The 25,962-nt window shown below is 40.2% G+C and overlaps 1 protein-coding gene and 1 long non-coding RNA gene across 3 annotated transcripts in view; one reads left to right on the top strand and one right to left on the bottom strand.

The window, feature by feature from the left end:
* Hdac8 (histone deacetylase 8) overlaps positions 1-25,962 on the top strand; it is a 265,953-nt gene that overhangs the window by 103,747 nt on the left and 136,244 nt on the right. Inside the window, exon 8 of the mRNA XM_070040340.1 lies at positions 24,744-24,916. Coding sequence (XP_069896441.1) covers positions 24,744-24,916 — 173 coding nt within the window. The remainder of the gene's footprint in view (positions 1-24,743; positions 24,917-25,962) is intronic.
* The window catches only part of LOC138840293 (uncharacterized), a 240,599-nt gene that overhangs the window by 112,669 nt on the left and 101,968 nt on the right, over positions 1-25,962 (bottom strand). The gene's annotated exons all lie outside the window — the stretch shown is intronic.

Below are 25,962 nucleotides of genomic sequence, written 5' to 3'. Positions count from 1 at the left end.
CATTCACAGCTTGCTTGCTTGGCTAGCACTCTTATCACTTCAGTCATACTAGTTAATTGGAAATTAACTAGTTTTCTTCCCTGGCTTGCTTTGAAACCTTTGAACTGTGATCCTCTAGGTCGCAACCTCTTAAGAAGCTAGGATTACAAGCATTGATGCCCAGCTTACATGCTTTTTTTAAAAAATCATTTGTGGGGCTTTTACTCTGGGCCTGGGTGCTGTCCCTCAGCTCTTCAGCTCAAGGCAAATGCTCTACCACTTGAGCCACAGTGCCACTTCTGGTTTTCTGTTGGTTAATTGGAGATGAGTCTCATGGACTTTCCTGCCCAGGCTGGCTTTTGAACCAAGATCCTCAGAGCTCAACCTCCTGAGTAGCTAGGATTACAGGCATGAGCCACTGGCTTCTGGCTTTACATGCTTTTTGTGTGTTCTTTTTAGACTGGTATTGCTAGAGATATTTAACTCCTTGCACTTTTTTTAACTATAAGCAAAATTTGTACTGCCTCTTCACCCTGGCAGAAGGCCATGTATCCATGTAGGGCAGCAATTCTCCATCCCACTGTAAACTGTTCAACGAATAACTGATTAAATAAAACGAGAACTGAGGGACATCACTAAAAGACATGTAAGGAAAATACTTCCTTACACTATTGACTTTTAATGTTAATATTAAAGAAGAGATGTGTCAATGATGATAGGTTTTTCTTTCATTATAATGATGTCATCTAGAAATGATCTACCACTTGGGACTCCAGACTCTCTTTACCAAATAGATCCTCAGTCAAAGAGAATCCAAACAATTACATTTGACTCCTTTGGCTTTCATATTGTGGCAAAAGCAAAATGTGTACACATATTCATGAAATCTTTTAAGCAATACACTTTAAAAAATTCTCTTTTATTTGAGGAAAAGGAATGAACTCTAGAAATTTACATTTGAGACAAAACCATTACATAGATTTACTTCCATCATCATCTCCATTGTATTATAATCTGAAAGCTAGAGAAACTCATCACACAGTTGTCCTGTCTTCCATGAGGTCACATCTTCACTACCTCCATAATCACTAGTTCCATTTGGCCCCGTGATAAAAGCAATGGAAGCTGCCATTTCATTTTGTAAACTTTGCACCTAGAATTTGGCACTCTGGAAGTAAGGTATTTATATGACATGCTTTTGTTCAATTTAATAAACTTCTTGCCTGCCTCTCTCTGGTATGGCAGATGTAAACTTGCTTATTGTTTCTGGAAAATAGATAACTCAGTCACTAATAAAATTCACCAGTAGTATTAGCCACAGATGGAAATGAATACAAGGTGGGTTGTTTTTTTTCCTTACTAGTTTGATGTGTTCACTAAAATATAAAAGGTGTTAAAGAGCATGACAGTATGGAATAATTTTGTAGGAGGATCCTATGCTTCATTATCTGAGTTGTCCTGAGGTCACAGTCAGTGAGTTCACCCTGCCTGTCCCCAAGAGTTTTGTAAGGTTGCACTGGGAACTGGTATTTCTCTCACCTGATCTTTAGGGTTTTAAAGCCAGTTGGTTAGGGATGATGCCTATTTTTTCCTCTCCCTTCTCATCCAATGTATTTCATGACTAGTTCTCATGTAGACTTGGCACCATAACATCCCACCCCACCCTACTTCACCCCCATTAAGTCAAAAAGCCTATGTTAGTAAATACTTTTCATTTAAGTCACAAATGACAGTGTTTTGGAATTCTGTTGTTTTATCAGTCTGCTGTGCATTCTCCCTGCTTTCTTCATACATACTGAAGAAAGTGGCCTGGGTCCCTGGCAGCAGATTAATAGTTCTGATGGTAGAACATATTCTGAAATAAAGACAGGAAGACATTCTCCAACATGGACAGCTTGAAAAATCATACCCTGCTCTGAAAAGAATCCCAAACATGACTGTATCTGTGCTGGATACAATATAAAAATCCATGTTGTTCATTTCTGCTGCCCTCTCTGTATCACAAAGCTCTTATTCCTGCCCTAACCCACCCCTCCTGAAATGTTCAGATACCGCTCTGTCCTTCAGCCCAGCCTGGAAAAATGACTGTTTAGGCTGTGCTGTAACATGTTATGGCTTTGAATAGACTGCGTCTGACACTTCCATACACCTAGCAGCTGCCAGCATTGCTGAGCTGCCTCCCTGTGCTCTGTTGACATGGACCGGACAGAGGTTTAGTTGAAGCCAGAATCCACCACCTGATGAAAAAGCCTGATGTTAAGTTTGGCTGGACTTTTCCTTGGTGTGCACTGTTACCCATTATGCTATCAGAAAACACCCATATCCACTGGTACTTAAAGACTAAAGCAAAGAACTCTGAAAAAAAAACCAACCAGTTGTATCAAATAACCAGCTAACAAGTTAAAAGTGAAACTGGGTGTGTGCCAGGGATAAAAGGCAGCATTTGCCTGGAGACAGGCAAGTACGGTTAAGTAGTAAGGGAGAGGTGAATAGGTTTGTGGGTGCTAGCTCCTCATAAGAGAATCCCTAAAAGAGGGCAGGGGAGGAATATCGTAGATGTAGGAGGAGTGAAGTCACAAAATATCCTATTTAAATACAGGCAAGCCTCACTAACTCAGCCTAATTAGAGGAAAGCCAGTCTCAATCATGCAATATTTTAAGTCAATTTATATTACATTCAAGCATTGGATATGCTAGTAATTCAAAGTAGACTCCACAGCATAGTATAGCACCTCAGATAAGGGGCTTTAAGAATCATTTCTAATTAGCATATCAATTATTTGTATTTAAGTGGATGTGCATAAAGTGCATAAAAAGTTTATTCTCCTAAGTAGGACAAACATTCCCCAGTGCAATCCTGTTTACACTATTAATTTGCTTAGCCAGCCCTTTTTGTGCCAAGATAGATGTATGTAAGAAATGCTTATTTCCTCAGGGAAGAATGAATCTCTTCCCTATGTTTAGTCCAGTAACTAAGAAGCTGAGTGCCACTTGATTGGTTTGGGATTTCCAGGATATGGGGTTTTGAATTTGCATACAGACTAGAGAGATTTCATATGGAGAAGATCTGGCAGCCATTGCCAGAGACCCAGTTTCCCCATCTGGATTTCATTGAAGTGATCTGGATTTCATCAAGCAACAGGACACTGATCCTAAATGATCCACCAGACACTCCAACATAGACATGTTTAAAATACATCCTGCCCCAGAAAAATAACTGCTAAAATATGATGAGTTGGAGTCACTCTATGTGCAGTACTTAAAAGTAATAAAAATGCATTTCCTTTTAAGTCCCACAAAAACCATGCAATATCAAGTTAATGATGAAAATCAATCCCTATACTCTTTCTTGCACACCTCATTGTGTGACGGCATTGTACAGATTTCCAATCATCTGGGAGAGGATATTATATTGTGATGAGCTGCACCAGGTGCTAACTATATGGCAGGATTTCGTTTTTGAATCTTAGGGAGGCCCTCTTGGGTAAAGAAGGGTGAAGGAAGGGCTTGGGGAATGTTTATTGTTAAATCATTTTTGTCCATCTAAGTTTGAAAAGCAGAGCAATGGCATTGAAAGAGAAGAGGTCTTGGTTATATAGAGAGAGGAGAAAATTTATTAGGAAATTAGAAACAGATAGAGGCCTGTATTTCTCTCCACATGTATTAAACTGTGCTTTAGGTAAATTGTGAATTCTTCAAGGCTTAGAGAGTGAAAAGCAAGTGTGGAGAGTATGAGCCTGAGCAGTAAATATACACACAAATGTAACTACAGCTGGGAAGCACTCCAGCTCTCCCCTTCCCCCAGGGCATCACTATCCAGGGGCTGCAAAGGCCAAATAGCTATTTGGCTTCCAATCTGATTTTTTTGCCTAGGAAATCAGAGAAGTCGGTTTCAATTTGAATAATATATTCTTCCAAGCTCTATATAACAGAAAGGCACTTGTGTTTCTGCCCCTTCTTGGGGTGAATTTTGTGTTTGGTGAAAGGTAATAGATTGGCAGCACTGGAAAATGAATTACTGTATTCCCAGAACAGGTATAACCAGGCAGTGACACTATGAAATTTCTCTCTGCCTTTAGGGACCATTAGTGTACTATTCAGGAAGTCACTGCTATGGTGTGCTGTGCAGAACTCAACAGTATCCTAGCGGGCTGAAAGAATTAACATAGCACTCATAGGGCCTGACTTATGGCCATTCATTTTTTTCATTCAAGGTTGTGGAGTGCTTACTATGTTCCTGGTGCTGGGAGAAGACACTCAAAATATTATAGCACTTAATGTTCACAATAACCTTGTGAGGGGGAGAGTATTATTTCTGTTTTATAGGAAAGAAAACTGGAAAGGGAAGTAATTTGTTCAAGTTGCCATATGAACACTGGATCCAAGTTCACCTGATTCCAGGACTGATGTTCTTTGAGCTGGACTGTGCAGGCTGCTTAGGAGGTTGGGAATGGATGAGACCTAAGCTCAGATAATGTGACAAAATCATATTTAATGTGCATCATGGCTGTCCTGGTGCTTCCTGTGCAGTAAAAGGACCTATCCCACATCACATAAAGGGCTATTAGCACAGTTATCCTTTGAATCTTTTGTTTGTTAACTCCCTAAACCAGCCTGTTTGTTTACTCACCCCACTCCCTACCCAGATAATACACAACCTGTTTGCTGATGTCTCTGGCCTTTCCAAATGAAAAAGAGTCAGCATATTGCGATTTAGTGACGACAACACACTGGATTTGAATTAGAAATAGAGTTCTAATTCTAGCTCTGACGATTCACTTCAAGCCAATAGTAAAATCCTTTATTTCTGGATGACTCACTTTCCCTTGTATGAATGAGAATAGTGTGTGAATGAGAGTAGTTTACTTCCAAGAGTTATAGTGAGAGATAAGTAAGATATGCTAAAAATAGTGTACAGCCTTTTCTGTTGCCAAGGTGATATCAAATTGATTAGTAGAGTCACTACAAAGCAAAAAAAAGCCGTTTTGAATCTATGTTTCTATTTAATGGACTCAATGATGAGAGAAAAGATCAAGTGTGAAGAAAGTATATCACAAAAATTAAAACAAAATGGATGTGGACCTGGTTGGTGGGTTTTGTAGATTGAGGTTTGTTTTCTTTTTTGTAGTTCTGGATGTTTTATTTTAGAAGTTTGTGGAGCCAGTACAGCTTGTCTGCTGCTAAAAGAACTTGTAGGAAATTAAATGTATTCTGGTTGTGTCTGAGAGACACCCAAGGCCCCCAGTGAAATGACATATCATCCTCACTGCAGGGAGCACCTCCCTCCAATTCCCTGCCTCCCAGGCCCATTTGTAATAGCTATTCAGGAACTGCTGAGGCATTTACCATATGTTGTGTCCCTGGGCAGGTTGAATGGTTACCGGATGAGTCAGCAGTACCTGAGTTGAGACCAGATTGAGGGAATTTAGAAAACACATACCTATGAGCAATTGACCCACTCCCAGTTGGGACTGATTAGTGATACTTTGGGTCCTTAACACAGTCCCCCTTCTGAATCCCATCAAATGCAATACGTTTCAAAATTTATGTCCTAGCAAGGAGTTTTTGCTTCTAACAATAACTCAAAAGTTAGAAAGCTGACTTTAGGAGCTCAAAGCATTAGTAACAGATATTTCTTTCCATTCTCCCTCTGCAGTCTATCCTGTTGTAAGGTAAATCATCCCAGAAGCCACATTTTAAAATATAGAATATTGGAGTCTTTATTATACAGTTATCAGGCTGCAGGCTGCCAGTTGTTACAAAGGCCTGCAGCACACAAATGCACATAACACAGCTAGGAAACATGCTAAAGAGGAAAGAAATAACAAAAACAATACCAACAAGCCAGTTCAGCTCCAATGGAGAGCTGAATTGGGATGCCATGATGACTGGAGATGAGCAAGGAGACAGGACACAGGACATGATCACAGAGACATACGTGGCATGGAGTACCAGGCTAGGCTAGTCCAGTCCTCAATAGGTCAGTGCAGGGGGAAGATCCTCAGGAAATTCCCAGTCCCAGGCACTAGACTGACAGATTCAGTAACCTATCAGCTAAGTGCCTGCCCCTGCCTTCAGGGGTCTGGCACACCCATTATCTGGAGGCAAGTGATTGGGGCAGATTTCCTTCCCCTTTGAAGACAAGATGCCTTACCCTACTATCCACCATGTGGCCAATATGGTGCTGTCCAGACCTGGCCTCCTTACTTCATTCCCTCCTTTTTCTCTTATGTACATGAAATCAAATCATTGATTTCTCTGTAAAAGGACGGAATTTTTGCCTAGGCTGTTTACTCCTGTAATTTATGGAGTCTCCAGCAGTTAAAAGTTGGCACCATATGGTTGGTACCCCATACAGTCAGGGGACTTTGCCCGGACTTTCCCATGCAGTCAGGTTATATTTACAAATAAAATCTATGTCCCACAAAAGAATGTCCTGCAACCAAATATTTAGGTTAGGCAGATACAAAACAGTCTTTTGCCAGGTATCAGCTGCAGGTGATGGAGTCAGGCAAGAAGGAGCCCAGTCCACTTTGACCATGGTGGAGGTGGTCAGGATGATGATGTTGTCACCTCCAGATGCTGCCAGGCTGTTTTTGAACTTTACTCAGACAGGAATCTCCAGATTAGAAGAGATGGGCTCAACAACAGCAGCAATTTCTCCCAGCTCAGGTAGAATGTCACACCTCCTGCTGAAGTACCTGCCATTTCTGCATAAACTGGTTAAAGATTAACCTAAGGTCTGACTTTAGTGAAATTTCCGACTACCTTCCTATTTGTACACTGGCGCTTGCAGGCTGGAGCCCCATTGGTTTTTAAGACAGTTTAGGCAGTAGCTCCTTCTGTGTAATTTACTAAGGTGACAACTTTTTAATTTTCTTCAAGATGACACAGGGGCATTGAGACTACCTAGTCAGGAACCTATAGCCTGTTTTACCAACGGGTTGCCAGGATGAGATGTTATTAGGAACACTGTTTTACTCCAAATTGGAAATTATATACAACATTTAACTTTTAACAAATGCCCTGACCTTTTCTCTGGCTACAGCAGTGTAGCTTGTTTAGCACTTTAGTTTGCAAAAGCTTCTTTCTGGATGGCTTAGGAATGTGATCTCTAGTGACCCTAACCATGCCTAAATTACTTTAGACAGATCTCAACAGGGACACAATCTCAGGTCCACATCATCTTTCCTGAATAGATGAATTTAGGTGGCTGCTGCCAGCCCAAAAGTTACTGCCAGCTAGAGCTTTGGGCAAATACATGGGAGTTGAGATTTTAAACTATCCCCCACGTTTTACAACTTTAGCTTTATACTACTATCACAGATGAGTAGCAAGTTTCTGTCCCTTTACAAGGTAGTCATGGATGTTAGGTATCCTTACAAACTATCTTCCCATCACTTCCTGGCTCTGACCAATTTTTGAATGGCCACACACAAATGACTCCAGGATCTGACACCACTTCTGCCATCTGAGCAGTGGCTTACTACCTCAAGATGCCCCATCATTTGCCACAGTCCCAGGAGTACTTTTCTCCATGCTGGAATAAATGTACCCTTGGCATTTTCCTTGGTCGGTTGCTGGACTTGAACTCAGGGTTTGAGTGCTGTCCCTCAGCTCTTCAGCTCAAGGCTAGCACTCTGCCACTTTGAGCTCCAAAGCAACTCCGCTTTTCCAACACTTTGCTGGTGGATTAGGGATGACAATCTCTCAGGGACTTTTCTTTGCCTGGGCTGGCTTCGAACCAGTTTTCAGATAAATGAGTCTTATACATATGGCCACTCTACTCCAATTAAAAGCAACAAAGATGGTCATTGGAAGTAGTTCTATAAGCATGATCTAACCTGGAACCTTTTTGTGGGTCATGGGGCTTTAACTCTAGGCCTGGGCACTCTCCTCAGCTATTTGGCTCAAGGCTAGTGCTCTACCACTTGAGCCATAGCACCACTTCCAGCTTTTACCTGCTTATGTGGTGCTGAGGAATCAAACCCAGGACTCATGCATTTGAGGCGAGCACTCTACCACTGAGCCACCTTCCCAGCCCCTTACCTAGAACTTATTAAGAGCCAACACTGACAAACTTGTGGGCCTGCTGGAAACTGTTACAAAAAAACCTATAAGGGAAAACTGGAATAGCAATTAAACAAACATTTTGGTAATCCTAATTTGCCTATTTGGATTTTTAAAGAAACTTTTAGGAGAATTTTAGTTTTAAACTTTGTCTGGGAGGCCAGCCACTCCCTTAGTACTTCCCAAATTTTACGCCATTTTTAATCCCTTTACCTAAAGTGACTTTAATTTGCATTTAAATGCCCCATTGGAACACTGGGCACACCCATTACCTCTCAGCCAAAGGTTATTTTAAACTGAGCACCTTTATTTTTTTTTTCAGTCTGAGTCATGGTTAGGAAATCAGCAGTTTTTCTTAATGCAAGAATTACAAGCACTAACACTGTACCAAGAATCTAGACTTAGCATCTTTTTGTCCTTTTAAAAATACATCTAATTGCAAAAATAGCATAGAAATCAAATTATATCACATACACTCTTTTAAACTCTTCTTTAAAACTTTTTCAATTTAAATACATCCTAAGGGGAAGTTTTAGAAATATTAAACACCAATTTTTGTCATCAGGTTTCCAGTGTCCATCTGCATGGAAAAGAGACAGGACGAAGATGGGCCTGTTGGCCTGTCCTACAGAATGGGCATACACCCAATCTGACTCTGTAGGGTTAGATGAACTGCCTTTGTGCCAGTTTACCCTCTTCCACCTTGTATGAACTCGCCTGGGCTTTTCCCACTATGCATGGAGCAGCTGAGCTGCACCTTTTCCAGAGCACCCCTCACCCCTAAACTTAAGTACACAGGCTTATCCTAAACTTTCCTGTCCTTTTTAATCTCTGACTGAGAAACCAAAAACAGTTTAGATACATAGAAGAAGCAATGTCTTTAACAGTGGTAAACAAAACTTTACATACAAATTCAAACACTCACTCCCAAATTTTAGCAGTGGTGGGAAATAATCTCAAGTTTCCAATGTGTTTTGCTAAGCCAGATAACTTGATTACAATGCAAACAGCCTTATGCATCAAAACATCAGATGTTTGGTTTCCAGATTAAAGAATCCCTACAAAATCAATCTTTTAACTAAAGTTCTTTAAAACAAATGCAATAATCCTTTTACACTTTTGGTAATATCCAAACTTGCTGACCTTTCTTGCAGTTTAAACTTAAACATTTTTAAAAATGATGACAATCTTTATCTTAACAGTTCATACATACATTTTTGTGCACAAAGATCTTAAAAGTGTGCAAAATGAATACCATCCATACATTTTTCCTGAATTTTAGTGGCAAGAGATCTTTTTGCCACTCTTACTCTAGATGACCAAGATTTTAAGACAAAATTTTTAAGTTCTTTTTTTAAATTTTTATTTATTTTTTATTGTGAAAATACTGTACAGAGGGGTTACAATTAGATGGGCAAGATAATGAGTACATTTCTTATCAAGCATTGTATCCTCCTCCTTTGTTTCCCCTTCCCATCCCTTCCCAGCCTCCTCCTGCCCCCCCACCCAAACCTCCCCCCCACCCCACCAAAGTTGTAAAGTTTGTTTTCGACATGACAACTTGTACTTCTCATTGTTGCAACGGGTCCATCTGTGTCCTTATTTAAACGACTTGTTTTTCCCCTTCCCCTCCACAAATTATACGGACATCAAATACAGTGAAAGCAGGGGTTATACTGTGGGGGAGGGACATACAAAGAAACAAAGAAATAATCTTATAAATGTGTTAGAAACAATCACATGAAAGAAAAAAAAACATTTGAATACATATCTTAGGGTTCATTTTCCTAACATCACCTTATCTGACCTTTTCTGCTTGACTCATACATATACTAGATATTGCAAATAAGGGAAACCATAGGACCTATGTTTCTTTGGGCTTGACTTACTTCACTTCATACAATTTTTTCCAAGTCTTTCCATTTCCTAACAAATGGGGCAATGTCATTCTTTCTGATGGAGGCATAGAATTCCATTGTATATATATACCACATTTTCTTGATCCATTCATCTACTGAGGGGCATCTGGGTTGGTTCCACATCTTAGCTATAGTAAATAATGCTGCAATAAACATAGTTGTGCTGGTAGCTTTAGTGTGGTCTTGTTTGTAAACATTTGGGTAAATGCCCAAAAGTGGGATTGCTGGCTCATAGGGGAGTTCTATGTGGAGTCTATTGAGGAACCTCCATACTACTTTCCAAAGTGGTTGAACAAGTTTACACTCCCAAAAATGCAGTAAGGTTCCCTTCTGTCCACATCCCCTCCAGCATCTGTTGTTATTAGAGTTCTTGATTTTTGCCATTCTAACTGGGGTGAGGTGGTATCTTAATGTTGTTTTGATTTGCATTTCTTTTTTGGCTAGAGAGGTTGAGCATTTCTTCATGTGTCTATTGGCCATCCTTCTTTCTTCTTCAGAGAAGTTTCTCTTTAAGTCTTTAGCCCACTTATTTATTGGGCAGTCGTTTCTTTGAGGATTTGTTGTTGGGGGATTTAATTTTTTGAGTTCCAAGTATATTTTAGATATGAAACCCTTGTCCGTTGTATGGCTAGTGAAGGTCTCCCAATCCGTGGGCTTTCTATTGATCTTGCTAGCTATGTCCTTTGCCATGCAGAAGCTCTGCAACTTCATGCAATCCCATTTGTCCAACCTTTCTTTGATTTGTTGTTTTTCTGGGTCTCTATTAAGAAAATTTCGGCCTGCGCCAGGGAGACCTAGGGTTTCTCATATTCCATCCTGTAATGTTTTCAGCGTAAAACAAAATTTTTAACAAATTACTTTGCTGGTCTGCTTTTTCCAGGGCTAGCTTGTTCTACCAAGGCATATTAGCATATCAGAAATGCTGGGGGGGGGGTTCCCTGGTGCCCAAATTTGACCCACCCAGTACTTGACTCTAATTTTGTCCTAATTGTCTACAGCATTTACACATCAATTGACCTTTTGAATACCATCAATTGGAAGAAGGGAGAGGTTACCAGAAGCTAATCTCTCCACCCACCAGGCTGCCAGACATTTTCGCCAATTTCAACCAGGATCACTTAATTTTTAAACTGCTAAGATTAGCTAGTTGTTTGAACCAAGCACTCAGTCACCTGCAAACTCCCTATCGCCTCCTTGCAGAAAGGGGGTACAGCACATAGAAGGCTTTGATCTCCCCCATAAAGACACAAGACCAAAGATAAGAAGAGACACAAGACCACGACAAACACAGAAAAAGCCAGCTGAGCTGGGGCCTTTCCCACCATGAGTGGGACCCAACACAACGGTATCCAGAACTCCCTTACTGTATTAGAGTCAAAGAAACTGCAAAACTCTTCACAGTACCAGAGTGAGCCACTGTCAGAGCCACCAGGGTCCTAGAACTTCTCAGGGGGTGCACCTCCCCTGTAGCAGTTTCCATACCATGGCAGCCAGCCCACCGAGACCATCCGCCAGTGGCTTCAAGGAACCCAGATGCCCTTCTTGGCACTGGGGCCCCACGTTGGGTGCCATATGTTGTAAGGTAAATCATCCCAGAAGCCACATTTTAAAGTATAGAATATTGGAGTCTTTATTATACAGTTATCAGGCTGCAGGCCGCCAGTTTTTACAAAGGCCTGCAGCACACAAATACACATATCACTGCTAGGAAACATTCTAAGAGGAAAGAAATAAGGAAAACAATACCAACAAGCCAATTCAGCTCCAATGGAGAGCTGAATTGGGACGCCATGATGACTGGAGATGAGCAAGGAGACAGGACATATGGCATGATCACGGAGACACCTGTGGCATGGAGTCCTGGCAGCTAGGCTGGTCGGGGCCTAAATAGGTCAGCGCAGGGGGAAGATCCTCAAGAAATCCCCAGTCCCAGGCACTAGACTGACAGATTCAGTAACCTATCAGCCAAGTGCCTGCCCCTGCCTACAGGGGTCTGGACGCACCCATCAGCTGGGAGGCAGGTGATGGGGAGGAGCGGATTTCCTTCCCCCTGTATGAAGACAAGATGCCAGTCCCTACCATCCACCATGTGGCCAATATGGCACCGGCCAGACCTGGCCTCCTTACTTCAGTCCTTGGGTTTTTTTTGGGGGGGGGGTCCGGGCGTGGGGCCTGAATTCTGGGCCTGGGCGCTGTCCCCCAGCTCTTCAGCTCAAGGCTAGCACTCTACCACTTGAGCCACAGCGCCACTTCCGGCTTTTTTCTTTTTGCTTATGTGGTGTTAAGGAATCGAGCCCAGGGCCTCAGGCATGCAAGGCAAGCGCTCTACCACTGAGCCACCTTCCCAGCCCCCAGTCCTTGGTTTTTTAACTTTGAATTTCTTTCATCTGTAGGAAGAAAGTCTCTAGAAGGTACTGAGAGTATTACTTGGAAAGTTGAGCAGATTGCAAGGCTGGCTGAGGCTAGAGTGCAAGCTAGAAAGTCAAGAGATTGGACCTAGACCTTGCTAGAGGGACAAGTTTGGATTACCATACCCCACCATCAACCCTGATCTGGAGTTAACATTCCCGAGTGGCATCCATTGCCCAGAGGTAAACCCTTTGGGATTATTATTAATTCCTTTTTTTTTCTGCTGGTCATGGGGCCTGAACTCGGGGCCTGGGTGTTGTCCCTCAGCTCTTCAGCTCAAGGCTAGCATTCTACTACTTGAGCCACAGCACCACTTCTGGCTTTTTCTGCTTATGTGGTGCTGAGGAATCAAACCCAGGGACTTATGCAGGCTGGGCAAGCACTCTACCACTGAGCCACCTTCCCAGCCTGGATTATAATTCTTTAACCAACAGACCTATCCATCTTCTGATGCAAGAGGGAAAATGGCATCGAGGAATGATGTCTTGGGTAATGCAGTTGAAGCTAGGATACACTGAGATGGACTAGAGGGAAAGAGAATGCTTGAATAATTTTGTTTGGAACTTTTCTTTTACTTAAAATCATCATACATGTCTTCACCACCACCACCACCCCACCCACCCACACACACCCACACCCACCCACACACACACACACACACACACACACACACACACACACACACACACACACACACACACACACACAAAAGCTCTACTGCCTTCCCCCAAATCAAAGCCTGGGAAGCAGCCTGCTGGGTGCTTCTCCTCATTTACATAGCCTCCTCTGAAAACCAGATTCTTGATGACTGGGGGGGGGGACGCGGGGCGGCAGAATCAGGTTTCTCATCAAGAAAACTCCATTTCAGATGGGAAAGTTACTAATATAATGAGATGCCTGTCCTCCCCCTCCTTTCTGGAGAAGAGATTTTACACTTTCACAAAACCTAAAATTAATGGTTTGCTGTATAGTGAACAATATATTTACAGTAGTTAGGGAAAGTTTTTCCAAAGCAATTTCTTTCATTTATTCATTTAATGACTATTTATTGAATGTCTACTATGTATGAAGTATTGAGTCTACCCTCAAGGAAGTTAGGGGAAGTTTTAAATTGTTAGCTATAGCTGTATTTTCATATTCATACATATTTGAACAAAATAAAACATAGAAGGTTGTAAAAACCATAATATGTCAGATGCTGTGGGCATTCAAAGGTGTAAATACTCTAGAAAAATACTTAATTTAAGGAGGTAACAGTCAATCTAGGTTTCAAAGGGTACCTAATTACTATGTCTTTACAAAACGTGTGAAAGGGTATGTGCTTTTATAAAATCTAGGTCAAGTTTGAATATATACAAATTGTACAGCACAGTGTAGCGTAAGATCAAAGTCAGAAGAGGCTGCACTGTGTACAAAGGATCACAGTGGTTTAGGTTGGCTGGACTGTAAAGGGCATGGCAGGAGGAAGTTGCAAAGATTGAAAAAAATGGGTGGGAACTACATCATGGGAGCTAAGATTCTCAGCTATGAAAACTTGTACCATATTCTGTAAGCATTAAGAGAGCCAGTGAAGACTTTTGAATGAAGGAATAATAAGATCAGAGTTCCCTTGAGAAGATGGCACTGTGGTGGCTGCTGTTATTACATGAAATAGTTTGGGTGACGTGGCTGGCACAGCACCTGATGTGCAGATCAGGAAGTCACAGAAGCAGGTAGACTGCTATAGTTTCAAACATAGACTCTGTGCCAAGCTGTAGCTCTTATACTTAGTAGTAGCTATGTGATGCTTTTTTTTTTTAGTACTGGGATTTGAATTCAGGAACTAGAATTCAAGCAGGTGCTGTACTGCTGAGCCATGCCCCCAACTTAACCTCTTTGTGATGCAGTTTGCTCATCTGCAAGGCAAAGTTAATAATAATAATACCTGTTTTATAAATTATGAAGAGAAAATATATTTGTACATACAAAGTATATAAACAGTACTCTGCAAAACATATTAATAATGCCCATCTTTTATAAATTGTGAAGGTTAAATGCTAGTACATATGAAGTGTAAAGAACAGTACTCTGTTCTGAATAAAATACTTGATAAATGTTAGGTGCTGTTATCATTTTCACTCATAGAGGAGAAAGAATTTGAGATAACCTTTAAAGAAGAGCTATGGTATAAACAAGTAGGCCTACGTGTAAAAAAAATGGCAGATGATTAGAATGAACAACTGAGAGTTTTGTCTATGGAATAATATAGGTTGAAATTATTGGAAAATAAGATTTAAAAGGTATACAAGGTGAGATCATAAATGATCTAAAGACAATAACTAAAGATATTAATATCTAAAGACAATGGAGGGTCATTGAAAAGTTTTGAGTAAGGAAGTAGCTTGATCAAACCATCCCTCAGGAAAATTAATCTACTGGTAATATGTGTGATGGACTGGAGAAGGAAGATTCTTGAGGCAGGACAACTAGTTAGGAAGCTGTTTCTGTCATCCCCCATGGAGGTTATGAGGCTGTAAGAGAGTCTACAAGTGAGAGTAGAGGGGAGATGATGGGAGAGGATTGTAAATGACTAGCAATTAAAGAGGAACAGAGAAAAAGAAGAATCCTAACAGGCTTCACAATGTTGAACATGAATGACCAACAGGACAAACAATAGAAGATTTGGTAAGACAACAGATTCAGCTTGGTCCAAATTAAGCTATAAATCATAGGTGATTTCTCTGCACAAATTGATAGGATAGTCCCAAATTTTGTATGAAAATACAACCCAGAATAGCCCAACCAATCTTGAAAAGGAAAGCCAAAGTTGGAAAACATACTTTCTAACTTCCAAACTTACCGCAAAGTTGTAAGTAAGACAGAATGGTACCCATGGAAGATAGGTATATAGGTCAGTAGGATAGAATTCAGAGACCAGAAATGAATCCCCACATTATTTTGACCCAATACCAGGGCTTAAACTCAAGACCTCATGTTCTTGCTTAGCTTTTTCACTTAAAGCAAGCACTCTGTCACTTGAGCCACAACTCCATTCTGGCTTTTTGCCAGAAAACTCTTGAACTTTTCTGCCAGGCTGCTTTGAACTACTTTCCTCAGTTCATAGCCTCCTAAAGTAACTTGAATTACAGGCATGAGCCCTCAACACCCAGCACATGAATCTCCACAGTCAAGTGATATACACATTGGGGCCAGATTATTTTGTAGGATAAAGGACAGTCTTCACAACAAATAATGTTGGGACAACTTGGTATCAACATACTAAAGAACAAAGTTAGACCATTACATTCACCTTAGACAAAAGGTAACTTAGATCAAAGATCTAAATATGAGTAGTGAAACTTTTAGAATAAAACATAGCTGTGAGTTTTCATGGCCTTGAATTAGGAAATGGCCTCTTAGAAATGACACCAAAAATAAGAAAAAAGGAATAAATAGATAAGATAGACTGTGAAAATTAAAAACTTTTGTGTTGTAAAGGACACTACCAAGAAAATGCAGATAACCCACAATATGAGAATAAATATTTGCAAATCATAGCTCTGATAAAGGACTTGATTCTAGAATATATTAAGAATGCTTACAGCTCAATATTTTTTTAAAAGGTAGCCCAATGTAAAAGTGGGTAAAAACCTGACACAGGCATTGCTTTAAAGAAGATGTACAAATGGCCATGAACATGAGAAAAGACACTTGACTTCTTAGTTACTAAAAAAATGCAAATCAAGACCTCATTGAGAGATGGGACTGTAACACCTCAGTGGTAGAGTTCTAGTCTTAGGCAGGAGACCCAAGGCCCCTAGGGTTGACAGAATGAAGAACTATATCACACTCACTAGAATGATTATAATTTTTTTGTCGGTTGTAGGGCCTGAGCTCTGGGCCTGGGTGCTGTCCCTCAGCTCTTCAGCTCAAGGCTAGTGCTCTATTACTTGAGCCACAGTGCCACTTCCAGCTTTTTCTGCTTATATGGAGCTGAGGAATCAAACCCAGGGCCTCATGCATGCAAGTCAAGCTCTCTACCACTGAGCCACCTTCCCAGCCCCGACTATAATTTCTTAAAAGACAAAAAATAAGAGCTGGCAGGAATTCCTCAAATAGTTAAACATAGTTTACATTTGACCTGGCAATTCCAATCCTAGGTATATATACCAAGCAATTGAAAATGTGCTGTCACCAAAATGCACACAGAGATACATAGCAACATTATTCATATTAGCCCCAAACTGGAACTAACCCAAATGTTGATTAACAGATGACTATATAAACAAAATGTGACATATACATACAACAAAATATTAAGAAGAAATAGTCAGGTGCTGGTAGCTCATCCCTGTAATCCTAGTTACTCAGGAAACTGAGATCTGGATGATCTTGTTTTCAAGCCATCCCAGGCAGAAAAGTCCACCAGACTCCATATCCAAAACAAGTAGCAAAAAGTTGGAATGGAGGCAAGGCTCAAGGGATAGAGGACCAGCTGTGAGCAAGCAAGCCAAGCAAGTGTGAGGTCCTGAGTTCATGCCCAAGTTCTGGCAAAAGGAAGAAAGGGAGGGAGGGAGGGATAGATACAAGCCATAACACAAATTTATCTTAAAAACTAATGCTAAGTGAAAGAAACCACACAAAAGACTACATATTGTGTGGTTCTACTTACATGAGAGGTCAAAAGAGTAGCCAAATCTATAGAGACAGAAAATAGATTAGTGGTGCCAGGGGCTTGAGGTTGAAGAAGTAAGGGTGTAATTACTGCTAATGGGCACGTGGTTTCTTTTGGGAGTGACAAAAATGTGCTGAACTGCACTGTGGTGATACTTGTAAAGCTCTATAACTATACTAAAAATTATTATACACTTTAAATGAGGAAATAGTATGGTATATGAATGTCAGTTTTTTTGTTTTTTATTTCATTTTTGTGCCAGTCCTACAGCTTGAATTTAGGGCATGGGCACTGTCCTTGAGCTTTGGTGCTCAAGGCTAGCACTCTACCACTTAAGAGCCACACTCCACTTCCAGCATTTTAGTGGTTAATTGAAAATACACGTCTCACAAGCTTTCCTACCTGGCTGGCTTTGAACCATGATACTCAAGAGTATCTGGGATTATAGGCATAAATCACTAGCAGCACCCAGTTAATTGTTTTAAATATATTTTGGAATTTTTTTACTGAAACAGTACCCACAGATGGCTAACTATAGTTTTTTTTTAGTAGAATTAGCAATCAATTACTTCTGAGAAAGAAGCAATTGACTACGTTGATAAGAAAGTGGATTACAAGAATTGGCTATTAGGGGCTAGAACTAGATAACTGTATAGAACTGAGAAAGAGAGAAGTAGATGAATGGTTTAGTCTATAGAGTAAAGCAGAGACTAAAGATGTAAGAAAACCACATAAAGCCTCCCCCTTTCTGTTCCCAGCCTCTGCATGAGGAGGATAGATGGCCACTATTAGCAAGGAGAAAATCTAGACCCCAGGTAGAGAAATTAACCTTGAAGAGGAGCAGTACAAAGAAGGACATTTTGCAATAGGAAAGGAGGTAGAGGAGGGCATTTGGCACACATACCTTCAACCAGTTCTCTCATGTATGAAGCAGAGAAAGTTTAATTTCCAAAGATACACCTCAAACTTACAGATTGGAGATGCTTTCATTTGACAGACTGTTGCATTTGTTTTCATTATTTTGTTTCGTTGGCTAGTACCATGGCTTGAACTCAGGTCCCCACATTTGCTCACATTTGGTACTCTACCAAATGAGCCACATTTCCAGCCCAGCTTTTGCTTGTCAATTGAAGATTGAGTTTCAAAGACTTCTGCCTAATTTTAATCTTAACTATATTTGCTTTTTTCATTTTTTTTTAATTGTATTTTATTTTATTTGGGAACATACTGTACAGAGGGGCTACAATTACATGGGCAGGATAATGCGTACTTTTCTTACCAAGCATTGCAGCCTCCTCCTTTGTTTACCCTTCACTTCCCTTCCCCGCCTCCCCCCTCCCCCCACCCAATTTTACCCCCCTCCCCCACCCAATTATACCCCCCTCCCCCCCCCACACACCGACATGTGGAGGAGATGGGGACAAACAAGTCGTTTAAGGATTCAGGTGGACCTGTTGCAACAATGAGAAGTACAAAATGTCATGTCAAAACCAGCTTTTTTCATTTTTTAAGGTAGTCTTGCTACATAGCTGAAGCTGGCTTTGAACTCACATTCTCTGTCTAGAGGTAGAGGCAGGAATATTGAGAATTCCAGACCTGACTGAGCTCACTTAGCCAGGTCTTATAAAAATACAAATACAAAAAGGCTGGAGTATGTCTCAAAAGGTAGAGTGCTTGCCTAGCAGTACAAGGCCTTGGATTTAATGTCTAGTAATGCCAAAAAAAAAAAAAAAAAAAAAAGAACAGCTGTTACACGAAATGCAATTCTTTATCAGTTGGAGGTGAAGTGAAGGACTGCCAAGCTGCAGAGAGATAATGGCCCATTTTAATCTATAAACGTTCATAGAATTTGTTGATTTTGAAGTTGTAAGCATAAATTGTAGTGGACACAATTAGTTTGATTTTTCAGCTATCTCGAATGGAGCAGAAAATTATTTTATTTTTTTCTTATTAACTTACATTAGTTATACAAAGTGGGGACATAACAGAAAAATCTGACAGTTTATTCAAGGACCTACAGATTTCCAGGGGAAAAATGACAAAGAGTTAAGGGAAGTAACGGTGCTACTGAGTTTCCAAAAGGTCTAACTGTTCTCTAGAAGATCAGTGAAGCAAATGAAGTCAAAAGATAGTGTAGTGGCCCTTGAACATAGGAGAAAGACCATGGGACTGGGCATTATAATAAGCATAAAAGAGCAATTGCAATAGGGACATAGGAAAAAAAACAGAAAATTGTATACAGAGAAAATAGCTTAGAGTTCAAGGTCTTAGAAATAAAGCAATTTCAAATGTTTCTTTATCGGGTCCCATAGTATGGCCATGCTTAGGAATGAATAATGAAAGTGGAATGCAGGTTAACATCACTGTTAATGAAAAGGTGGGAAAGTTGTACTATCAGAGAATTATGACAGACCCCGGAGAAAGAATAAGTCTTTTATTCAACACAGTAAACCCATTGCCTAGTAGGAAATAGACATTCAACTAACATTTGTTGATCAGTTAGATGACTGGATGGGAAAGGGCAAATGGATGGATGGATGGATGGATGGATGGATGGATGGATGGATGGATGGATGGACGGATGGATGGATGGATGGACGGATGTTGCAGCACATGTCAGAATTGTTCATCTTTCTGTCTTCTTCCCCTCTTTGACCATCAGCTCCTTGAGCCTGGTTTATTTCTGTATCTATCATACCCAGCATAGGGAGACTAGCAAATGCTAGAATCAAAGTTTAAGGAAGTGGTTGATCACCAATGGCTCACATCTGAAATCCTAGCTACTCCAGAGAGCTGAGATCTGATTATTATGGTTTAAAGTTCTTGCAGGCGGAAAACTCTTTTATTAACCAGCAAAAAGCCAGACAGCAAAGTGTGCTAGCCTTGACAGCACCCAGGCCCTGAGTTCCAGCCCCATTACTGACACACAATAAAGTTCAAGTAGATGAATACTGAATTGAAGAGAATGGTGGCAAGGAAAGAGAGAGACGAACATTGTGACTAGGTGCTAAAATCCTCCAGAGAGGTGGAGGAATACATTATAGACATACATAAAAACTTAGTGGCATAAACAAATGGCATTGACTTTAAAGAGAAGATACAAGGATCCAAGAGGGAATTTGGAAATGGCAATTTCTCTCTTCCCATCCAGGTAGTTGTAGAAGAATGGCCACAGCATGTTTTTCTCCTTTGACACTTCTTCCTTGCCCTGTCACCCAACCCTCTCAATTTTTTTTCTGTTTGCTTTGCCTCACTTCCTGTTGTCCTCATGCTTAATGTGATTCAATACTCATTTTGCTAATCTCTTTGTCTCTAGACCTTATCACTTTCGCTTTACTTGCAACAGCAACAACCAGGGCTAAAGACGTTTTTTTAGCACTATCACTCAGTGCATCATACTTCTCCAGGTGCTCCCATTTGAGTATGAAATCAAATGAAAACACCACTCTTGAATTCACCAATATCTATTCTCCAACCCTGTGTAAGCTGAGCTTTAGACAATATATAAAAACACCCTACATTTTTCAAGGCTTTTATTTACCCTTCTCTACCCATCCAGAGCCCACTTCATCAGAATTCCCTAAGGACTCATTTCCTCTATCAGACTACAATTAAAATAACTATTTCAGAAATACCTTCCTTCCTTTATTCTTTCATGTCTCCAAACTACCAAATGGCCATGTGTCACTCTGTATTACTCTGTTAATTCTATCATGGAAATACCTCTCAAATCCATTGCTTCTTCTCCACTCTTTCTTCTTGGAGCCAGTATGTCTGACACAAGAGCTTTAAGAAGAATATCTGAGCTCACACCTGTAATCCTAGCTACTCAGGAGGCTAAGATCTGAGGATCACAGTAGGAAGCTAGCCTGAGCAGGAAAGCTCATGAGATGCATCTCCTACTAGCTACCCAAAAACTGGAAATGGATCCAGTAGAATACTAGCTTTGAACACAACATCACAAGGATAGCACTCAGGCCCCAAGTTCAAGCCCCAGGACCAGTACACACACACACAGGGTATCTAATGTCCCCAACACACACAACACAGACACATGTGTGTACACATGCACATGCATCCACATCCAATGTTTGTGACAGGCATTTCATATTCTTTAGGTGGCATGAAATTAGCTTATCAGTGTGGCTGCTCACATTTACACCTCTAGCTTCATTCTTTCACTTTCAGTTCCTAACCTATATGTTCCTGCAATGTACTTATGTCTCTGAACTTCATCCCCTACCAGTAACCCCCACAGCCATCCCTGCCTCTACCTCCCCTACCTTCACTCTACATTGCCTATAAACTGCTACTATGCTTTGTTTTCATTTGGGGGGACTGAATCTAGGGCCTCACATATGCTAAGAAAGCACCATAGTATTTAGCTGTATCCCAAGCCCTTCTCCTATGCTTTTAAAAATATGTTATTGCATGGAAGTGGCACTGTAGCTCAAGTGGTAGAGCGCTTGCCTTGAGCTGAAGAGCTGAGGGACAGCGCCCAGGCCCAGAGTTCAAGCCCCACGACCGACAAAAAAAAAAAAAATATGTTATTGCAAAATAATTGCTGATTCGCAGGATGTTGCAAAGAAATATGTAGGAAAGTCCCATACAATCTTCCTCTGCTTTCCCCCATGCTAGCATCTTACACAATATAATACACTATCGGCATCAATAAATTTATTTTGGAGGGCTCGAGTCATTGCTCAAGTGGGAGATCACCTGCTGGCAAGCATGAGGTCTTAATTCAAATCCCAGTACAGCCAAAAAAAGATTTTGGTACAGTCTATTGATCTGATTCAGATTTCACCAGTTATACATCTACTCTTATGTGTATCTTTGCAGTTTTATCACTTGACTAACCACAACCACAATCAAGATACAGAACTATACCATCAGCACAAGGCTCTGTCATACCCATATAATCACATCCAATCCTAACCCCTGGCACTCAATAATAATCTTTTTTCTACCTCCGTAGTTACCATTTTATAGTGTGATATGAATGAAGTCATGCAGTATGTATTCTTTGGCCCTGTTTACCCAGCATAATTTCCTTGAAATTCATCCATTTTTTGCATTGGATCAGTAGTTTGTTTTTCTCAAATTGGTGAGAAATATTCCACTGATATGGAAATACCAGTTTGTTTGACCATTTACCTGTTGAAATACATTTGGTTTTTCCAAGTTGAGGCTATTACAATTAAAACTGCTATACACATTCATATAAAAGTTCCTACGTGAAAATAAGTCTTCATTTTTCTGGAATAAATTGCCCGAGAGTATAGTTCCTAGCTCATATGGCAATTCTATTTTTAGTTTTGTCAGGAACTGCTAAATTATTTTCTGGGGTGGCTATAACATTTAACATTCCCACCAGCAAAATATATGTGATCTAATTTCTCTACATCCTTCCCAGGAACTGTTGTTATCACTGGTTTTCATTTTATCCATCTTAAGAGTTGGCTCACTATAGTACTTCTCATGTTTTAAGACCTGAGTTATTGCTGTAGAGCCTTTTTTAACATCCTCTACAAATGTTGACTACTCTCTCTTCTGTTCTCTTCTGTGCTGTCTCTGATGCTTCATTTATCATGGTATTTTCATTATATATTTCCAGAGTCTCTGTCTTCTCCCTCTCTTCTGGGCTGCATGTGATTCCGCTGTGACAGATTCCTTTCAATTCCTTCAGCATCTGGTACAGTTTCATGCTGGGCACATAGTGGTGCACTCAGCAAATGTATGCTAAGTGAGGGAAAGAATGAATGGAAAGAATAGTATTTTTACTTGCCTCTTCCGTGTCCCTCTACCCCCGCCTTTGCTAGGAACCTTTTTAGAATAGACATAACACCTTCCTGTGTCTCCCAGCAGCAGCTAATAGGGTGCACTATTCGTGTAGATGCGTAATAAATGTCATAGAAACTACTCAGGTGGCTTATCTTCCCTCTGCACCCAGGAGATAAGCACATAAAAGAAAGAATAGGCCCAAGAATCCTTGTATTAAAGATCATATGTCATAATTTTTGTAATATTCTTATAATCTCTACGATCACTTAGTATTTGTCTGTATAGATGAGAAATGAAAACAAAACAGCCCTTTGAATCAAAGGATTGTTGGCTGTAGTTTCAATTACTGGGTTGCATTGGAGAAGGTAGCATTTTCTATCCCTGAATTTCTTTTGCCATTTCTGAAGGATCTGGGATTTTTCTGGGTTTTCTGCACTGGTGAAATTTGACATGTTGATTATGAGAGGGTCATTAACCTCAGAATTTTTGATCACTTTTTGACTCTGTATTTTCTCACTCTGAAGTCTGTTAATTTGCACTTGTTTATATGTCTTTGTAAGAGTTACTCAGGCCCTTGAGGACTGAGATATGTTTTGTCTGGAAAGTAGATTGTAATCCCCTTGAGAGCAAGAACCTTATAACTCTCAGGAATGCATTCTGGACATCGTCAGTGTTTAAATAATGACAGTACTAAAAGCCTGACTAAAGTCACCTGTCACATTGACATCTTCCTTTTTATCTATCAGGCTTCTTACTATTGAAGAAAACAATTAGGTTGATTTGACAGCATTGATTGATTATATTATAATTAGGCTCAATAATACCGATTGCAACTTGTTTTGGGGTGCTTTTAGATTTACCGTTTTAGATCAATTGTTACCGTTCCCTTCCTTATAATACTTGTTTGGTTGCATATGCATGGAGAAGACTATATTTCATAATCTTTAAGTTCCTTTGCATAATACAAAGTAAGGTGATACCATCTAGGCTTTCAAAGTGTGCATTTCTCCCGTCCATGTCCATTGGTGATAAACTCATTGTCATCTTAAATGACCAGAAAGAATTCTTCAAGCTATTCAGTCAATGCAATGTGTATGTTTCATTTCTACAGATTATAAAATGGAATTAATGTGTATCTATGTCCCAAGCATTTATTCAAGTTAAATTAATATGAATATTTTGCCAGGCACCAGTGGCTCATGCCTGTAATCCTAGCTACTCAGGAGGCTAAGATCTGAGGATCATGGTTCAAAGCCAGCCTGGGCAGGAAAGTCCAGGAGACTCTTATCTCCAATAAACCACCAGAAAATTGGAAGTGGCACTCTGGCTCAAATGGTAGAGCGCTAGATTGAGCTGATGAGCTGAGGGACAGGGCCCAGGCCCAGAGTTCAAGCCCCACAACTGACAAAAAATTAATATGAATATTTCAATGAATTCTGAGTTCTGAAACAGAAGAGCAAATTTGTTCAATGATGAGGGTACAGGCAGGGGGATTTTTAAAAATCACGTTTATTAACATATAATTCACATACAACCTTATTCAGTCTTTTTGATGGAAAGTTTGATATGATTGATAACTTGGGGGAGTGGTGTTTTTGTTGGTGTAAGTTTTTGAAGTCAAGGTCTGGTACTTGCTCAGCTTACTTGTGTAGCTGGGGCTCTACCACTTGAGCCATTCCTCCAGCCTGGCTTTTTCTCAGATTAATTGGAAATGAAATCTTGTGTAACACCCCCCCACACACACACACAGCTTTGAAAGGAAATTCTCCAGAGTAGCTAGGATTACAGGCATGAATCACTGGTCCCTGACAAGCCTGAGAGTCTTAACTATTTACTAATTCAGCTATACCCCTGCTTGCCTCACTAACCCCTAAAACCAAACAAATCTTTGTTTTTCTGATATTTTGTGTCATTTCTCTTTTCTACAGTGTACTAAAGGAGGTATACCAAGTCTTTAATCCTACAGCAGTGGTCTTACAGCTGGGAGCAGATACAATAGCTGGGGATCCCATGTGCTCCTTTAATATGACTCCAGTGGGGCTTGGCAATTGTCTTAAGTATATCCTTCAGTGGCAACTGGCAACACTCATTTTAGGAGGAGGTAAGTACAAAAGAAAGTCACCCTCTTCCTTATTTTATTGGTTGGTATGGATAAGAAGTTGGCTGTCTTGAATGGGATAGGACCAAAACAATCTGACTATTACATAGAAGCCTGGGTCAATGAAATCTGCCAGCTCCAAGTTTAGCCTGAGGAAGGACTGACAGGCTCCCTTCTCCTTTCTATTCAGCTCCCGATGTCAATTGACTCCTCAGCACTCTTCAGTCTTTTCCAATGCCTTTGCCAAAAGGTAACCTCTGGAACTGGGAGTATAGCTCAGTGATAGAGCATTGGTCTAGCATGCACATGATCCTGTGTTCAATCCTAGCATTGAAAATAAAAGATAAATGTTACCTCAAGAATAGATAGAATCCTAAGAATAGATCCTAATAGAATCCTAAGAATAGATCTGATCCCAACAGATTGATCTATCTTCCTTTGGTGTGATCTTTGATTTTTACATTTTATACTCATCTTTTAGAACCATACCACTAAAATTCTAACTCTACTCATTTTTCAATTGTAAAATGTATGACTGGATTAAGTATATAAGGTGACTTCAAGAATGGCCCTCTTTTCCCAAAACATGGTTTTGTTATAATGAAGCAAAATGGAAATATACAAAGAATTTCTTGGCTATCTTACCTTCCACATATACTGATACTTACTCTACTAAACAGAAATCTGGGTCTACTCAATAGAAGCACTTACTGATTTGAGAGGGGGACCTTGTGAGCCTTTATCCACCTGTAAATATGTCTTGCTTAGCATCTTCTGTCTCTCTTACATGGTACAATCTTTATTTTGCTGGATGAATATGTTAAAATATGGCCAAACAAATTGAGCTCTAAATACAAAGATGATCAATGAGCTAATAATCTGTCATTTTGTCAGTTTGTTGTAAAGTCCAAATTGGAGTATATTGGGAAATAGGTAAATCTATGTAAATGAGTAAACATTCAACACAAATATGCCAACCTAAGCTGGGCACCAGTGGCTCACAACTGTAACCCTAGCTCCTCTGGAGACTGAGATCTGAGGACTGTGGT

This window comes from Dipodomys merriami, unplaced genomic scaffold, assembly GCF_024711535.1.
Source record: "Dipodomys merriami isolate MVZ:Mamm:240054 unplaced genomic scaffold, mDipMer1.0.p SCAF_3, whole genome shotgun sequence".
Lineage (NCBI taxonomy): Eukaryota > Metazoa > Chordata > Mammalia > Rodentia > Heteromyidae > Dipodomys > Dipodomys merriami.
The sequence above is the reverse complement of the archived record's forward strand: the minus strand, read 5'-3'. Positions and strand labels throughout refer to the sequence as shown.